Source organism: Watersipora subatra, chromosome 3 (assembly GCF_963576615.1).
Source record: "Watersipora subatra chromosome 3, tzWatSuba1.1, whole genome shotgun sequence".
NCBI lineage: Eukaryota > Metazoa > Bryozoa > Gymnolaemata > Cheilostomatida > Watersiporidae > Watersipora > Watersipora subatra.
In genome coordinates, this window is record NC_088710.1 from 4,169,117 (window position 1) to 4,186,331 (window position 17,215).

The following is a 17,215-nucleotide window of genomic DNA, read 5'->3' on the forward strand; positions in this document are numbered from 1 at the left end:
TTAGGGGAACGTTATAGCTCCAATGGTCAAAAACTCATCGTTATGTAAACGAAATAATGTTATTGGCAGTTTTTTTTGAATTAATGTAGTCAAACGCTTTGGCAGTGCATACAACATCATCAGCATCAAGCTATTTTAATTAAACTTTTATAAATTTCTATCTGGTATTTGCACATATATAATTAGCTTTTGTAACCATATTTAGTGCTCCTGCCTGACTTTTTGTGGAGATTTTTGATGAATTACGCCAACTTAGACTTGTCTTTTTCTGTTAAAACGATCATTTAAAAAACGGAGTTCAAACTTCAAAATATATATAGTTTTTATTCATATTTTAACAATAGATTAATCTGATTTCAGTTTTTCATTTTTACAAGTAACGCCAGTGAATGATAAGATTGCTTACAGTTCACGCTAGTAGGTTTATTTTGTCTGAGTTGTTTCAAAATAGTAGCCAAAAGAATAGTGTTTGTTTGCCTGTACTTATATTTGTCAAAACTTGTTTAGCAAGCCTTAGTTTTTCTTACTTTTTAAAGCATTTTGCATAGTTTTCAAGCTTTCAAAGCTATGTTAAAAACATGTCTGTTTCTAATTGTACGATTCCGCTCAGCCACCAAGAAATTCAAATCTACATTTTGGAATTTAATACATATAGCTAAGAGAATGAAAGTTTATATCTACATACAATTGGTGTACTTGGTATGGTGTACTTGGCTCTTACTTTTTGTATTTCTTTACCATGAGATATGCAATTATTGTTTTAGTAACCTTTTTGCAATTTTATGGCATTTCTATAGTTATATTAAATTTGCTTCACATTTAAAAATTTCAAGTCACAACTTCAGAAGTGGTTAAATTATTAAAAAAATAATTTTTGATTATGATTTTTGTAGTTGTCGATAATGTTGTGGCACATTTGGGCAACTCTGTCACATATTGAACATGCTGTCATTTTTATTTGTAACAGAATATTTTACCATTCTCACTCACTATTGGCATATTTTTCATTTAATTCAGTTAGTTCTTTTAGAGGAAAACTACTTCCTAGTTGTTTTCATTCGTTGTAGGGTATAAAAAGATTTATCAAGCTTCTTGCCCTAGCCAGTGTGACAAGGTTAACTATGATACACTAGGTCATTCAGACCAGGTGATTAGCACTTAACGATGGATAGAGCTGATAAAAAGAATAATTCTAGTAAGAAAGAAAAGGAGGAGCAGAAGCGTATTGCAGAGAGATTACAAGCTCGGCGACCTCTTCACACGTTTACCCTTGAGGCGCCAGAGTATACAATTCGTCCCGAGATACTTCTTAAAGATGGAGGTTATTACGAGAAAGAACTTCGGGTAGGAGTAATTATATATATGTTTTTTCTCAAAGATTATATAAAAATGATCGCCTGCTTAGAAACTACAACACAGTTCAGTTTTGATGATTAAATTTCAAAACTCTGCTAATATTACATGACGTTTAGAATAAAGATTATTTAGTGTTAGTTTCAGGAAATTGTTTCTTGATGAACTTTGACTTTTTAAGCTACGTCTTTGCGATCATTGTAAAATATATCATACGAAGTAGCAGAACCTATTTAATCTGAATATAAATAATACATATTCTGAATATGAATCTAATTTTACCTGTGTAGTCGACAGTCTGACATTCAGCAGTCACAAAAGGTCAAAGATCATTGGTGGAGTAGTATTTGATCCTATCCACTCGTACTTTACATTAGTAGATTGACTTGTTACGAGTACGCTGAGTGCGACCTTCTCACCTTACAAATATTACTCATACGAGCCAACTAAAAATTCCAATCAGACAAGTATGTGGATTGCTGTATCATACATTGACATGTTCTCTTGCTAAGTACTGGGTTGTTATAAACATACCAATACTCGTGTACCTGTTAAACCCGGTTGAATCAACAGGGTCACACATTATAGAAATACTCCGAGTTCTCACATACCTTCTGCACAAACTGTTTTAGACAACATCTATGGCTTTGTGCAAATTTTTTGTTGAAGTTGTTAAACTACGCGCATCGTTGAACTACTAGTTGAATTAGTAGCGACACTACATGTAGATTACTCCAATGACATGATTATCCCTACACATTGTTCTTTCAAGATCATGTAAGGCATTACAATATTCTCAGTGGTAAGCTGTATTTGTAAGTTCTAATCCTGAAATTTCTCACAACTGATCAAATATGTTGCCGTTATAAGTTAATATGCTGCGCAGTAAACTTATAACTCAGTTAACGACTAACAGAACTTGGCAGGCAGATCAATTACGTTAGTAGAATTCGAATATTGCTGGAAAATGACTTGTTATTTTGAGCCTATTAGAGGTAAAGTTTAATTGCTTTGGCAGCTGTTAAAACAAGGTTCATAGTTTGTAGTATGCTGGCATCATTCGAAAAGTCTCATTTGTGCTCGACTCTACGAACAGAACGGAGGTTCTGAGAATCATCGACAGGGGCATCGTAAGTTACCAGAGCTTGACTTATTTTAAGTTACCAGAGAATGACTTGTGTTGTCATTCGATTCTCCAAAGTAATATTGTATAACGTGAATGTTGCGGATTTTGCTTTAGCCCTTGGATGCTCACTAGTATAATAAGGAAATGTTGAAGAATAGTTCTCCATCTCAATACTGTTTTATATCACAAGCTATACATGAAAAATGCTTTTATCAAAAACATAAGTTTAGCCTGTGTTCTGCAGAGGGAAGGAGACATCCCTTACACCACCAGCATGGAGCATGATGCTATCTTTAGTCTCAATGTTAACAACATAAAAATCAGCAAAAGAGATGGAGATGAGGTGAGATTTTACGATTAATAGTTCTCTAACCGAGGGGACAACTCCTTTTATGGCTTGCTTGTCAGCCAATTCTTTTTTATTTTTGAATCTGTCATGTAAACACTTAGTTAGATGATGCATTGCTTTATTGAATTATTTCGGCTAAACTCCATAAGTGGTTTGGTTCTAAATTAATAAATAATAAATAGAAAGTAATAATGTTCAGAGTAAAATTATTAACAATCATGTTTAAAGTATAAATTTCCTGTTGTTTAGATACTTTTGTTAAGCAGTGTTGCTTTAAAACAGGGCTACTCTCTTAAAGCAATACTGCACAACTTCTGTGGACTCTGTCTAAGCGTTTTTATGTCGAGTGTTGGCCTCTCCGGTGAAGTAAATAAAGTAAATTATTGTAAGCCTACTATTTGGTTGGTAACAGTATTTTTAACTCAAATTTGTTTCCTAAAAAAGTTACAAATGGTTTCTTATCATCTCATCAGCACTCGCCCCTTCTAGAGAAATAAAACTTAGCATACGCGTGTGTCGATAAACAGCTGTTTGAATGTCAGACCCTCATTACTATTACTAAAGACTTTAGTTTGAGTTTTATGACTGAATTCAAGACAAACTTAGGAGCTTGCTTAAGTAAAAAATATTAATTTCTATACAATTACAACAAGAAAGATAAAAATCATCCTTTAATAATTTGTGGTTAATTGCTTTTGGTCGTTTCTTTCATTGAATTTAATGCTCTGATTGTTGGAATGTCTCTTAGAATAAAACCGTGGTACATTTTATACAAATACCCAATGTTCAAGTTTCCTGTTTGACTTGTCATACGCTATCTGGCGGGAATGTCAACTTTCTCAGCAACACAAATGCTATACGGCCATGATGTTAACCTACTCTATACTAGTGATTGGCTGTAATGTTAACATGCGCAGTGTTATGTGCCAGCTATGTTAACTTACTCTGTGTGTTGTATACCGGCAATATCAACATAATTGTTAGCTTTTTATTTTTTCTTCCCGATGTGAGATAACTAAACAGCAGATTCTTAGTTTTATAATTTTTATCAAGAACACGACTTCTCCTGTCTCTGTTAGCTGATATAACTCTAGAGGTGCTGTCAGCATGGAGAGAGCCTCTTTTCGTCGTATAGATCGAACAGCTAGTAATTTGGCTGTGCGGCTAGTGTAGACTGCGCTCCATTACTTCTACAGCCATTTTTTAATTAATCAAACTGAGGCTAGGATTAATATTGGATGCTGCACATGAGGTGAATATCGTGACATTCTACTCTTCTAGGAGACCTTGCTGAGGATTCCCATCGCTGAGGTGGCCAATATATGCTATATTCAGGATGATTCCCAGTCTCTCCTCGCACTCAAGTATGGTAATCCAGCTGAGGACCGCGAGATCTGCAAGTTGGCTGTCATGTACGCTGACAAGCCGGTATGTCAGACTTGCCTGTTTAGCTGACTCGTTGACCCCTGGCTACCGGCCAACTAGGTAGAAAGGTTTTAACTCCGTTACTGAACCTGGCATCACTAGTTGACTGTCTGATTGCTTCCTAGTTTGTATTATTGGTTTATCCGCTACTCACAAAGGAGATAACGAGTTCAGGCCTGCGGTACGTCCAGTTAGATTGTTGCTTACTTTGCTGTAGGAATCTGCTCATGAGATTTGTTCCTTGGTTGGCCAGTGCTTCCAGATTGTCTACACAGAGGCCACGATGCAAGCGTTTGATAAGAACCTTGAACACAACGGCACCTACTCCAGCCATCCCGGATCCACTGGTAAGTTTTAAAGTTGTTAGTCAGAAAACTACTTCATGATATGTTTGAAGTGTCTGCAGATGAAGCTATGAACTTATCTATGTTCACGCCTTCACCGACTGTTATATCAGTCAGTGTTATATGATATTTGGGTTAGATTATTAAACAATCAGCTGTCATTGGAGTGACTACATAACAGCGACGTGATCAGGTTGATGATTGTCAAAATGGTTTTGGTCTCTATGGCGACTGCATTATAATGTTGACTGTTACAAAAGTGACTTTCCTGTCAATTTCGGAGTTGTTTGTATAAAATTAAGACCAAGATGCTATGAATGTTTATTTGTACAGTAGAGATAGAAAAAAATTAAATTGATTTAACTGGAGGCCTGCAAATGCTGATTGTAAACGTCGCCTAACGACATTAGTTATCAGTGTACGTGTGATATGATTGGACTAGATTTTAAGTTTGTTTATTCTGTTTCAAGTTCTCTCTTTAAATCATGTGTCCATTATATTACTAATCTAGATTATATTTTATTTTCAATTCATTTCGAATAAATTTTTTTACTGAACAATATCTTGCTAAATTAGGTAAAAAAATTTGTGACATCAAATAGTTTGGCTAAAATGTAATTTTACAAAAAAATGAAACGGAGGTTGATTTCTTTCCTCATGATTCCTAATGAGCAGTCGCAATGTTTTGTGTTCTCAGCTGTTGCCAGAAGAATCGACCTAAGCGATGCAATACGATGCGTTACAACAATTGCTTTTATATTCAAATTGCTATCATGTGATCGTTGTTGTGCCAGTTGCTGTTTTACAACAACTATTATTATGGCATTCATGTGCGCCGTTACAGATTGTCATGTGTAATAAGTATGCGTACAATCAATTCATGAAGCAGCGTGATGGTCAAGTGGCGCAGTTGGTAACGTTCTTGGTTGTAGCACAGAAAATCTAAGATTGATTCCCATGTGAGGCAATTTTTTATCCTGACACTCTTAGTGTGGACAGACGCGGCTCTGATTATAGCAAACATTGCTGTTGTGTAGGCAGTGCACTGTTAGTCGATGCACTAGTAGTCGATGCACTGGTAGTCGATGCACTGGTAGTCGATGCACTGGTAATCGATGCACTGGTAGTCGATGCACTGGTAACGTTCTTGGTTGTAGCACAGAAAATCTAAGATTGATTCCCATGTGAGGCAATTTTTTATCCTGACACTCTTAGTGTGGACAGACGCGGCTCTGATTATAGCAAACATTGCTGTTGTGTAGGCAGTGCACTGTTAGTCGATGCACTAGTAGTCGATGCACTGGTAGTCGATGCACTGGTAGTCGATGCACTGGTAATCGATGCACTGGTAGTCGATGCACTGGTAGTCGATGCACTGGTAGTCGATGCACTGGTAGTCGATGCACTGGTAATCGATGCACTGGTAGTCGATGCACTGGTAGTCGATGCACTGGTAATCGATGCACTGGTAGTCGATGCACTGGTAGTCGATGCACTGGTAGTCGATGCACTGGTAGTCGATGCACTGGTAGTCGATGCACTGGTAGTCGATGCACTGGTAGTCGATGCACTGGTAGTCGATGCACTGGTAGTCGATGCACTGGTAGTCGATGCACTGGTAGTCGATGCACTGGTAGTCGATGCACTGGTAGTCGATGCACTGGTAGTCGATGCACTGGTAGTCGATGCACTGGTAGTCGATGCACTGGTAATCGATGCACTGGTAGTCGATGCACTGGTAGTCGATGCACTGGTAGTCGATGCACTGGTAGTCGATGCACTGGTAGTCGATGCACTGGTAGTCGATGCACTGGTAGTCGATGCACTGGTAGTCGATGCACTGGTAGTCGATGCACTGGTAGTCGATGCACTGTTAGTTGCTGTTTTAACAGTCGCTATAAGTCACACGAGTCGTAATATATATTTGTTGTTGCTATAGGTACGAGCACTTTTACTGGAAATGGACCCCTTAGGCTGCACGAGCTTGTAAAACCGACTCCGCAGTTGTAAGTACACAGTTTGCTTTTATCAGTGAAGTTGTCATCTCACAGTTCCTTTTGACCCGGAACTGCAATTGTTAAATTGTGGGTATTATCTCATGCACTGCAAGAAAATTTCTCATCTTCTGTAGTTATTTCCCCATCCTCCATACGGAACTTTTCATTGTTCACCCACCTCCTACTTATTAATATTCAGGACTGTTGTTAAAGGAGCTTTAACACAGTATGTCGTAATATTTGTATTTAGTAACTATTTCATACTTTAGTTTACATGTGTGTTACAACCAGTTTTGTCTCTGTCATTCTTTCCTTTATCCCATGCTTGTTCAAGTGCTGACAACTGCAAATTTTACTACTGCCTGCGCAATGCTTCATTAACCACGCATTGTGGAAACATGGAAACAGGGCTGTATTTATGTTTCTTTTGAATGTAAAATAGGAAATCTTTCATGCGCTATGTTTATGACGTTGAAAGAATTTAAAGTAAAGTTTATAATTAAATAGTAACATACTTTGCTGACTCTTGCAATGGTTCAATAGCAATATAACTACCTATAGACAGCAGACAGCAGCATAAAATAGATATAACCACCTATAGACAGCAGACAGCAGCATAAAATAGATATAACCACCTATAGACAGCAGACAGCAGCATAAAATAGATATAACCACCTATAGACAGCAGACAGCAGCATAAAATAGATATAACCACCTATAGACAGCAGACAGCAGCATAAAATAGATATAACCACCTATAGACAGCAGACAGCAGCATAAAATAGATATAACCACCTATAGACAGCAGACAGCAGCATAAAATAGACTGAATTCTTTTGCTATATACATTAGAAAAAATGTGGCTCAACAAAAGGTAGCTGCATTTATGTTAACTTATTATTTGTTTTCGTGAATCTTAGGGTACTTTAAGCGATGTCCTACAAAAGCTACAGGAAGTGATAACAAACAACCTGTTCCACCTAACGTAATGTCTTTCTAGTTAGCTATTTGGATAGTTGATTAGGCTACGATGACACTATTTCATGTTTGTCATTGACTTTGTTATCGCTTGTACGTAAACATATCAAGTGATTACGAACAAATCGCTTCACGAAGAAATGACTCCTGGTTAAAATAAAGTTGTCAATTCTGTAACCATTTTCTTGAAATGCTTAGACATGCCAAACCTTTAATAGTAAACTGAAATTTTGTTTTATTGTTTCCAGTGTGTGAAATTCTTATGAGAAGAGCAGTGTGTGTTACTCCACAGATGACTATTAGCATTGTTCTTCCTATAGCAGTAACTAGCCATGTCTTCGTTTCAAATGTATAACCTTTTTGTTGTATAATCTTCTTGTATAACCATTTTTTATAATCATCAACAAAATCATTTTTTGTTACATGCTAAAACAAAAATGAAGAACAGAAATCAGGAATTTTTGAGTAGGTTGAAAAAAAGTGTTTTAAAGTTGATAATCTAATAGTACTGTGGAGGAGTCAGGATAGTGAATTGCAACAATGTAGTAACAGAAAGTTTCTGAACTGAAACGTACGATGGTGGATGTAGTATGTTAGTGTCACGGTATAGAAAACCATGTTTGTCTTATGTTTGGAAGGATAAATACAAATATTCTTGGCACTGCTTTCACAGGGTTTTGAAACTTGCAACACAAATCCATCATTTTTTATGTCATCAAGTCGTTTGCACATGCGCTCGTTCATGAAAAAGCCGCCATATTTGTAGAAAACGATTGTTTTTCTTTTATTTTATAGTACTTTTTGGTGTTGTTTTGATACTATAATAAAAAAATTGCAAACAAAAGCATCGATTTCAAAAATTGCAAAAGCTTCGTGTTTTTAACGGTAAAATTGTCTATAAAGATGGCCGACAATGATAAACTGACATCACAAAAAATGAAGGATTAGCACAGAAGTGAGCGAATTAGGTATAAGGCAATATGTTCAAAGATTTTCTGATGTATTTGGTGGGAGTGTGATGAGCTTTGGTGTTGTTTTTCATTCTCGTTCGCATACCTTCCAGCATGACTTCCTCTACAGTGGATCGCTCAGTCTCGTCACACTCGACTGTGTCGGTCACATCGAGTCGGTACAATCAAAGAAGGAGGGCAAGCGAGAGTGAGAGCGATGTGCCAGACACCGTGAGCACTAGTGATGGAGTGCTCAGAGAGTACATGGATAAGGTGTGTTATTTTACTCTCTCCTCCATCTTGTATGAGTTGTCAGTCTAACATGATGCTATTTGCTGCTGTCAGTCCACACAGCAGCTTAACTCTTCTTGTCTCGGGATTCTAAGGTATGATTACAAAAGGGTGAGCCACTCTGTCAGATGTAGGAGTTTAATGCAAAGTTTGACTTGTTAGTCACTCAATAAACACAAGTCAAGGACAGTAATGACACTGATTAAACAACTTCTCAAATATTTCGCTGAACGTCTGTAGATGACACGCTATTGCTACACAGACTGTCAGATGGGCATGAGACAAGTGAGGAGGAAACCTTTTAGGAACACTTATGGAAGGAATTGTCATCTGGCTTATGTCTAAACAGATATAAGCCAGATGACGGCGGTGGTTGACTTCGCGACGAAGAAAGGGGTGCTGCTAATTTTATGTTTATAACGTGACTCGTTAACAACATCGTGCCATTTTCATTCATAATCGTAATCAAAAGACGGATTTTCCGTTTGATGAAAAAAGTAGCCTAAATAATAACACCATGGAAATGACCAGCAATCTCTAGCATTCAGAATATGAGTAGATCTTGGAATCACAAGGGCCATGTTAGAGTTTCCTAGCTGGTGGTTTGCACAGGGATCTAGTAGCCTTGCAGTGAGCATAATTCTCAGTCTATTATTATGCCAGGTGCAAGGATGAAGTAAATTAATAAGAGGCAAAGCTAGGTTTGCGCTATTTAGTAAATGCGTATGTAGTCTAACCTTGTTAAATCTCAAGATGCTATAGTCATATGGTTTTATTTGCTATATGTAATCTGTCTTGTTTGCTATTAAATTTCAATTCTGCTAAATAGTTAATGATCATTATTAATACACTGATACTGATGTAGCACCTTAGTCCCAGCCACCTCGGATGAACAGGTAGAGGAGTGCTCTGCCATTTTTAGTCTTTGATATACTTTATATAATAGATCTCAACAATAAACATTCACTCTGGTATTCACTGTTTGAAACTACCTTTTCTGTGAATCTGTCAAGGAGCTAGAGGCAGCATTAGTTTAGTGATTAGGATTTTGTCTGCAGCTACCCAAGAAGTTAAACCCAGAAGAACTGAAGCAGTTTGCAACTCTGCTTCATCAATGGCTGACCATGGGCCTTCCCTTTGAAGACTTCTGCAACAGAGTTGTATCACTCTATGGCCCTCATCGAAAAAATCTTTTGCAAGGTTAGTGATATTTTAATCTGAGTTGTCTTCTCAATGCTCTGAGGACACAACTCTGTTTGTCTATATGTATTATAAAAGCGGCTATTACATCTACTTTTATGAAAGGTCGGGTGTTATATGATACAAAAATCCGATGCTATAAATGTCTTGTAACAAAATATACGGAACAATGACGAAGAACAGGTTTATTCAGAGTATGCTGAATATAATAGCGAGAAGACGAAGCCATGATCTGCAATCCGCTCCTATTGTGTCATTAGCATCTACTGCATCAATGTACGACTCTAGGTTTAGGGCTCGGGTTGAAGAGCTCAACTCTTTGTATGAGGAAGTCGAGGTGACACAGCGTGCTACCTAGGCAGGTAGTCATAGCTGAGTCACAGATAAGGGAGATGCTGGCTTTTTGATGAGTTTCCACGATATCAAATCTTATTAATTAGTAAGTCGATATTGTAATAGTATTGCGATATCAAGTCGTAAAAAGTTAGTAAATCTTTTTAATAGAGTATCCAAAACCTTTCTTCTTCAAAACCTTCAATTTCTTGAGTAATTGTTAGTAATCAATAAGTTACTGGGTATATCAATGAATTCATATACGTAATAGCTTTAGTTCTATAATTTCTGTTCTGAAAATGGCCGATGCAGAGGGTCTGAGAATAGTTAAAATGGTCTGAATTGATTCACTGAATTTAACATATTCATTATGTTTTAAAGCTCTCAGAATTTGTGCTCTCCTTGTTCATCGTCAGAGAAAACAAAAGGTATCACCTGCCAAGTAAAAGGCTCATTGAATATTACTTTACTAATTACAGGGATGAGATATTTTATACCAGAGAAAGATGCTGCCTTTTTCGAGGGTGTCTTGGAAAGAGAGGGAGTTGTCTTAGATATGGAGGCGACGCTGAAGAGGTCGTGATAGCTGCCAAAGCAGCTTTGTTCAGGTATAATGAAGGGAGGCTGAGGTGCTTGATATACAAGAGCAATACGGGCCTTCCATTCTTTCACGGCAATATATTATAGGCTCAAACCTTAAATTGTTAAAGAAACTCGTGGAAAGACGTAGGCATTGCATAAGGCTGTAACATCACATAGGAATAGGGCATAAATGTACGCGAGGCACTTCAAAGGACCACAGACACTGAATAGTCGAATTCCTGCATTGCTAATCGCAACGGAAATTAACTGAGGCATAAATTAAATATATAGGACTTTTAGGGTAACATTTCAATCATCAGTATTTTTAGGGAAATTGTTTTATTTTTGTTTGAGTGGTTTGTAATTCGGCGATCGAATTTTGCCTCCGTCTTGCGTATATAGACTAAACTGAAAGCATGCTAAACAATGAATTTTTTCTTGCGATCTTCTTTCGACAATTTTGGCTGACAACCTATCAAAACACAGATATCTGAGATGCCTCGCATAGACTGCCCATCAGAGATGGGAGGCATGTGATAGGCGTAACGTTATGTCTTTTATTCTATTTAGCATATCCGGACTCGCTCGCCGTCCTGACTCATTACTCGTTTTTCATCTTATTGCGAATCAAATTACAAATTGAGACATTTCTCTGTGTCTTCATTGATAATATTTGAGAGGATTATTCTGGCATCAATGGCTGGCCTCATTCCGAGTGTTCTAAATGTCGGTATATGTTTATCCTCTTGTCAGAAAGCCATTTTGGCCTCGTTTCATTTGCATTTTAATACTGAACATTAAATATACGCATATAGGCAAAAAATTGTCGTCAATTCATAAAAATTGTACTGAGCCGGTTGTTTGGACACGCATGGAATTTTTTCGCTTTGTTTCTATGTTGATGAATGGTACAGATCTGACGTCAATACTTGGGTGTGACTTGTACATTTCCCTTCGACAACCTTGCATCATGCGTATTGTACGTTGAATACAATCAGCTGACTGGCAGCTCGAGTCTCTGTCTGTGCCTTCATCTGAACAAAGCTATTAGTGTACTATTGCTGAAATTTATATTAAAAATGCCCATGTGTACATAACCCTTCTAAAGTAAGTTTTTCCAAAGTAATTTATAACTTCCAATTTTGCTGACTTTTGTGAAAAAAAGTGTGTAACTATTTTTCAAAATATTTACCACATAAGCTGTTCTCTTTAGGAGCTGCTGAAGTCTCGCCAAATAATTTATGCGTAAGTTTGATATGCCAATAAATCATACCAGACACATGCTCGGCATAATCTATATCTCTCGTTAATGGCCGTAATTAGGTGTCTCTTCTTTTGCCAACTGTCTGCAAATATGGAAGCAGACATTGAAAAGTAACCAAACGCAGAGGTCGGGTAGGGCGCTAGATCCCGTATGGTGCGCTAGAGCCCAGGCCATACTCATACGCGGTCGTTTGTAACGCAAGCCTCCTCTCGAGTTGCTAGCTCCGAGCTAGCTGTATAAATATTCCCGGAATGTGAATAGAAAGGCCATATTAGTTTATCTTATAGGCACTCAGCACTTGTGTTCTGTTTACTCACGCTTTCATCTCTCTACCTATTATACAATATGATTGTACATTCTCTCTCTACCTCTCACTCTCTGCTCAGCTGTGCTTGCCATTGTAGTGGAGATAACTACACGCTTAAATGTTGTTCCGGTTTAAGAGGAGCTGTAATATAGCTTGTGTCAAGAGGTCAAAAGGTTATAGAAAAACAGCTTCTCTTTTGAGAAATTACACATTTCATATCCAGAATACTTCATACTTGGAAACTTTAACACAAAGATACATCTCAATTGTACAGTAGAATATACATGTAGATACATGTATTCTTATTTTAAAGTTAATTATTTGCAAGGTTAGAATTTTTATAGGTCTCTTGAGGCATCTCTGTAGCTTCCGTCTGGTTTTTCCTTTTAATTTAGAAAAACTTGTTTATTCGCTTATGAAAATGGCTTACTGGTCGAGTCTGTTATACTGTGGAGCAGGTGATACTGCGGACCAGGTGAAAGATGTTACCGAGGAAGTTGGACCGGCTGACGTCTGACTTATATAAGCTTTGGTATGCCCGTGGGCATGACAATGAAATATCTTCCTGATGGTGTTATGTATATAATGTCATGAACCAGTCTTCATTAACAAGATGTAATGGCTTGGAACAAGGTCACACATGACACATTATAATCGTTCTTAGGAGTTGTCCTTTTCCTATAGCTACGGTTTCTTCAACTGATTATCTTATTGGCTAGAAAAGCTACGATGTATAACTTTTTGTTGGTATCCATCAACAAAATGTTGTTTTTCGTTACGAGCCAAAAAAGGAAAAACATGGAAAGACAGAAATCAGGAAATATTGATTGAGTTGAACAAATGCGTTTTAAAAGTTGATAATCTAATAGTATTGTGGAGGAGTCGGTATAATGAACTGTAGGTTGTAGTAACAGCAAGCTCATAAACTAAAACATACGATGGTGGATGCAGTATGTTGGTGTTACAAAATAGAAAACAATGTTTGTCATAAGTGCGGAAGGAGGAATACAATTAAACTGTGCATAGCTTGTGATGTCCTTCGTTTAACTGGTCCTAGGATATGCTTTTTTATTAGATGAAAATTTGAATGCTTATTGCATACGTGCTGAATGTCCCTGACAGCTAGGCTAACCTTACAGCAAACTGAGATCTAGTAGACATGCAACCTTCCATCGTGTTTGTCTTAGCCTGTAGCCTGCCGTTAGCATAAGTATTATAAAGTACTTTTCCTGTTCACGGTGCAGCATCGGAACGGGAGAGAAAATATCTTGTCACCATATTTTCATTTTGCATCACTTTAGGGTTTTGTTCTCAGATTTTTTGGCAAAATGCTCTTCAAATCCTGATAATTCGTGTTGCTAGTGTACTTACACACTAGCCTACCTACACCATAGCGCACCTACACAATTATTCATGTAGCTAGCGTACCTACACAATGTTACCGATGTACTAGGTATCAGTGAGTTGTTGCCATAGTCGAGATTACGGCTGTGAGTAGAATTAAAATTTGAGTGCGTTTCTGTCAGTGATAGTCACCCAGCTAGCTAGATAGCATTTATAGCCAATAAATATACTCTGCAGGTGGAACTGGTTATTGTTGACCGTTGCATGGCGCTCGTAAATACCAGTACTTTTCCGCAAAGAAACATATAGTAGACATTTCAGTTGGCAATCCATATCCTTACTTGACTTTTAATAGCCATTTATGGCTTTCTTTACTTTTTAATTTTCTTAATTTGGAAAATATTCTAATTTTCTTATGCAATGCCTTGCGGTAGCCATAGGCGTGGAAGACTATTTGAAGTATGTTTGGGCTGTTGGGTAGGTAAACCTTGTGACGAAATCGCTGACGCAGCCACATTAAACACGACAGCAAGTTAGTATGGCATGCATCACTGGTCTATCTGCTCACCATCTTTTTCACTCTTTGCCTCTGGTCTAAGCAGAAGCCTTTTCAAGAGGTCATGTATAGGCATTGAGTCAGCGTCAAAGGCCCTCGTCACATAATGCCAATTTAAGTCCAACAATTGCTGTTTAAAAATGAAAACACTAGACGAATGGAAGCATTTAAATGGGCGCAGACAATTCCTCAATGCCTAGGTGTCGAATATCAATTGGCAGCACCTATTCTTCTGCTTCGGCCGCTATTGGCTTAGAGGTCAGCAGTAGTGTTCTTTCTTAGCTTTTTATTATTTTTAAGTTGCCTGGGCGCCAAACTGGCACAGAGGGACATAAATGTCTAGTCTTTTTCTATAGATAAGCCCGGGCTCGCAAAAGCGAAAATCTTACGCAGCTTACGAGATGTCAGTTTGTCACTTCTCTCTGCATATCCTTTTATTAATGATATTCATATCTGACGAGTCTCTTTAGTTCTACTGTTTGTTTTCTGACTAGAGGTTGAATCTTCAATTATTATTTGTTTGCCTGTTTCTTTGCCTTGATTCCTTAGCTTGTAAAGGGCAGTTCTAATCATCACTATCATGCTCACCCATTATCTGTTTACCACTGTTGGAAGAAGGCCTCGGCATTTACGTTCTGGTATAACCTGTCTTTCACAGCTCTTTCCCAGATTGTTCTTTTTCAAAACCCGGAATATTCATCTCTCCATCTTTTGTTGGGCCTTCCTTTTGCTCTCCTTCCATATTATAGTTTTAGTATTCGATGTCAACTAATCACACTATATTTGATGCCTATGCCCGCTGACTAAAAAAGAAAAGAAATCCTATTACTACAGCTTTTCTGAACTGCGATTAAAACTGCAGCCGATGCCTTGTTCCGCCTTCCCTCATTTGCTGATTTCACAATAAAATTCTTTACATTAAGACTGTGGTAGAGATTGTTTTAGTCTTTTGTAGCTAGACACACGTAAGCAGGTATTACGAGATGCCATGGCTAGGATGACATATTCCCGCACCTGTATATAGATATTCTCACGCTCTGATAATCCTCATCCGCGGATTATCTTCATTGCAACTAAAATTTATAAATTCAGTTTCAGATGCATTTTTATTTGTTTTTCATTTTTCACCCAAAAAAAATTTTCATAGTCACCACACTGATGTATCGCTGGTAAAAGATGGGAGTTGATAGTAATCTTTTTATGATGCTCAGCATGTCCATGTATAAGATGGCTGCAATATGGTTCACTTGAGCAAGCGTCTTCCTCGTCTGGCGTCTGGGCCCAAGTGAGTGACACCATGGGATTAGCTGATAAGCCAGAATAAACAGATAATCTTGTAGGTTTTATCGTCGTGATGGTGCAGCAGAACACTTGCAAGAAGAGGCCTGGCAGGCATGAGAGGCCCTCCGTTGGAAGACTCCAACCTGCTGTCCCATGTTATCTGGTCTCTATAATTTTATGCACAAAATTCCACTTCTAAATGCTTCACACTTGAGTGATATAAATTTCTCTTGTCGCTCTTCGAAGGACAATAGCGGTTCTGTCTGGTTCGTTGACCTATATGGCAAAGCTGGATACTCGCCAGCGTAGCCTAGATAACTGGTGACATTTGATTAGGAGATGTTGGCAGAGTGCAATGAGCTAACTCAGCTTCTTTATCAGCGTATCAGCCGCAGGCTATCTTCTAGCATTGAGACGTGTCGACATAGAAGTCAAATTGACGAAGCCTGTGCTACTGCAGCTGGCATCTTCATATGTTTCTGGGGAAAACTCCAGGGGGTCTCTGTTCATATTCTGATTGCTCAACTTGGAAAACCTTAAAAGGCTGGTTTTCTATGTCGGCTCTTATTTTATATTGTTTCTGTTTTGTTAGCTTATATCAAATGTGATTTTGCATGACCCTTTCAGGTGGAGATAACACCTGTCACTTGTATCCAATAGGCTTAAGTCATGATTATCGAGGGCAGAGCTAGCCTAATGGTTGGGCACAATAGAAGTAAAATATCTGCTCGATGTGAAATCCAAGACTATCTTTAGCAGCAGGCCGCTGCAGTACACTGGCGACAGAAAATGACCTTGACATTTTTACACCACTTTTTGCTATACTCAGTATGAAATTGGAATTTTTGTAGTATCATTTGTAAAAAGTTGTATTAGAAAAAAACATTTCTTAGTTTTATTATAGTTACCCATATTGTTCAATCGTTTTCCCCTGGCAAGGCTTACGTTTCGTTTTAAAACAAAAATGCTGACGAGCAAGACCAATAGTTCTGTCAGTGTGCTTCTGCCTTGAGCACCTGGTAAGGTATATTACAGCCCACAAGCTATGTAGGTATAATTTATGCCAGTAGGAAGGGTGGCTGCAAAAACATGTCCCCTCTGAATAGTCTATAATAAGTGCACCGATATCCTTAGCAGTCAATGTTGCTCTCCTAACTGAAATTTAGCATTATATCGACAGGTTGTGTTAGCTAGGGCAGAGTGGTTTAAGCATCGTCTACTTTATACTTGCATGAATTAGCGGTAGGCCTATTCTTTTCTCAGCTTACACATGTCTTGTTGTAGGTCGCTGGGTACATCCTTTCCAGTCGACCATCTCTCCACGCACACTAAATATGCTTCACTCGAATTAATTTTTGTACGGTTTTGTAATCATGATATTACATTATAAATCTTCCAGAAATTGCTGTAATTTATTATTGTTTTTTCTATCTGTAGACTAACGCAGAATATTTAAATTTTATTACACTTTTCTATTTATGAAATTATACTTTATTAGTTTTGCATCAATTTGTTATAGTAATAAATAACTGTTA

At 37.7% G+C, this 17,215-nt stretch overlaps 1 protein-coding gene across 1 annotated transcript; it reads left to right on the top strand.

The window, feature by feature from the left end:
* The first annotated feature begins 1,066 nt into the window (after positions 1-1,066).
* Positions 1,067-17,102, top strand: LOC137392279 (cerebral cavernous malformations protein 2 homolog). The gene is made up of 10 exons (XM_068078950.1): positions 1,067-1,344; positions 2,400-2,483; positions 2,724-2,822; positions 4,110-4,256; positions 4,471-4,600; positions 6,537-6,603; positions 8,636-8,795; positions 9,872-10,013; positions 10,826-10,954; positions 16,965-17,102. Exons 1-9 carry the CDS (start codon positions 1,165-1,167, stop codon positions 10,927-10,929), a joined length of 1,113 nt encoding a protein of 370 aa, XP_067935051.1. The 5' UTR covers positions 1,067-1,164; the 3' UTR covers positions 10,930-10,954; positions 16,965-17,102.
* The last annotated feature ends 113 nt before the right edge of the window (positions 17,103-17,215 follow it).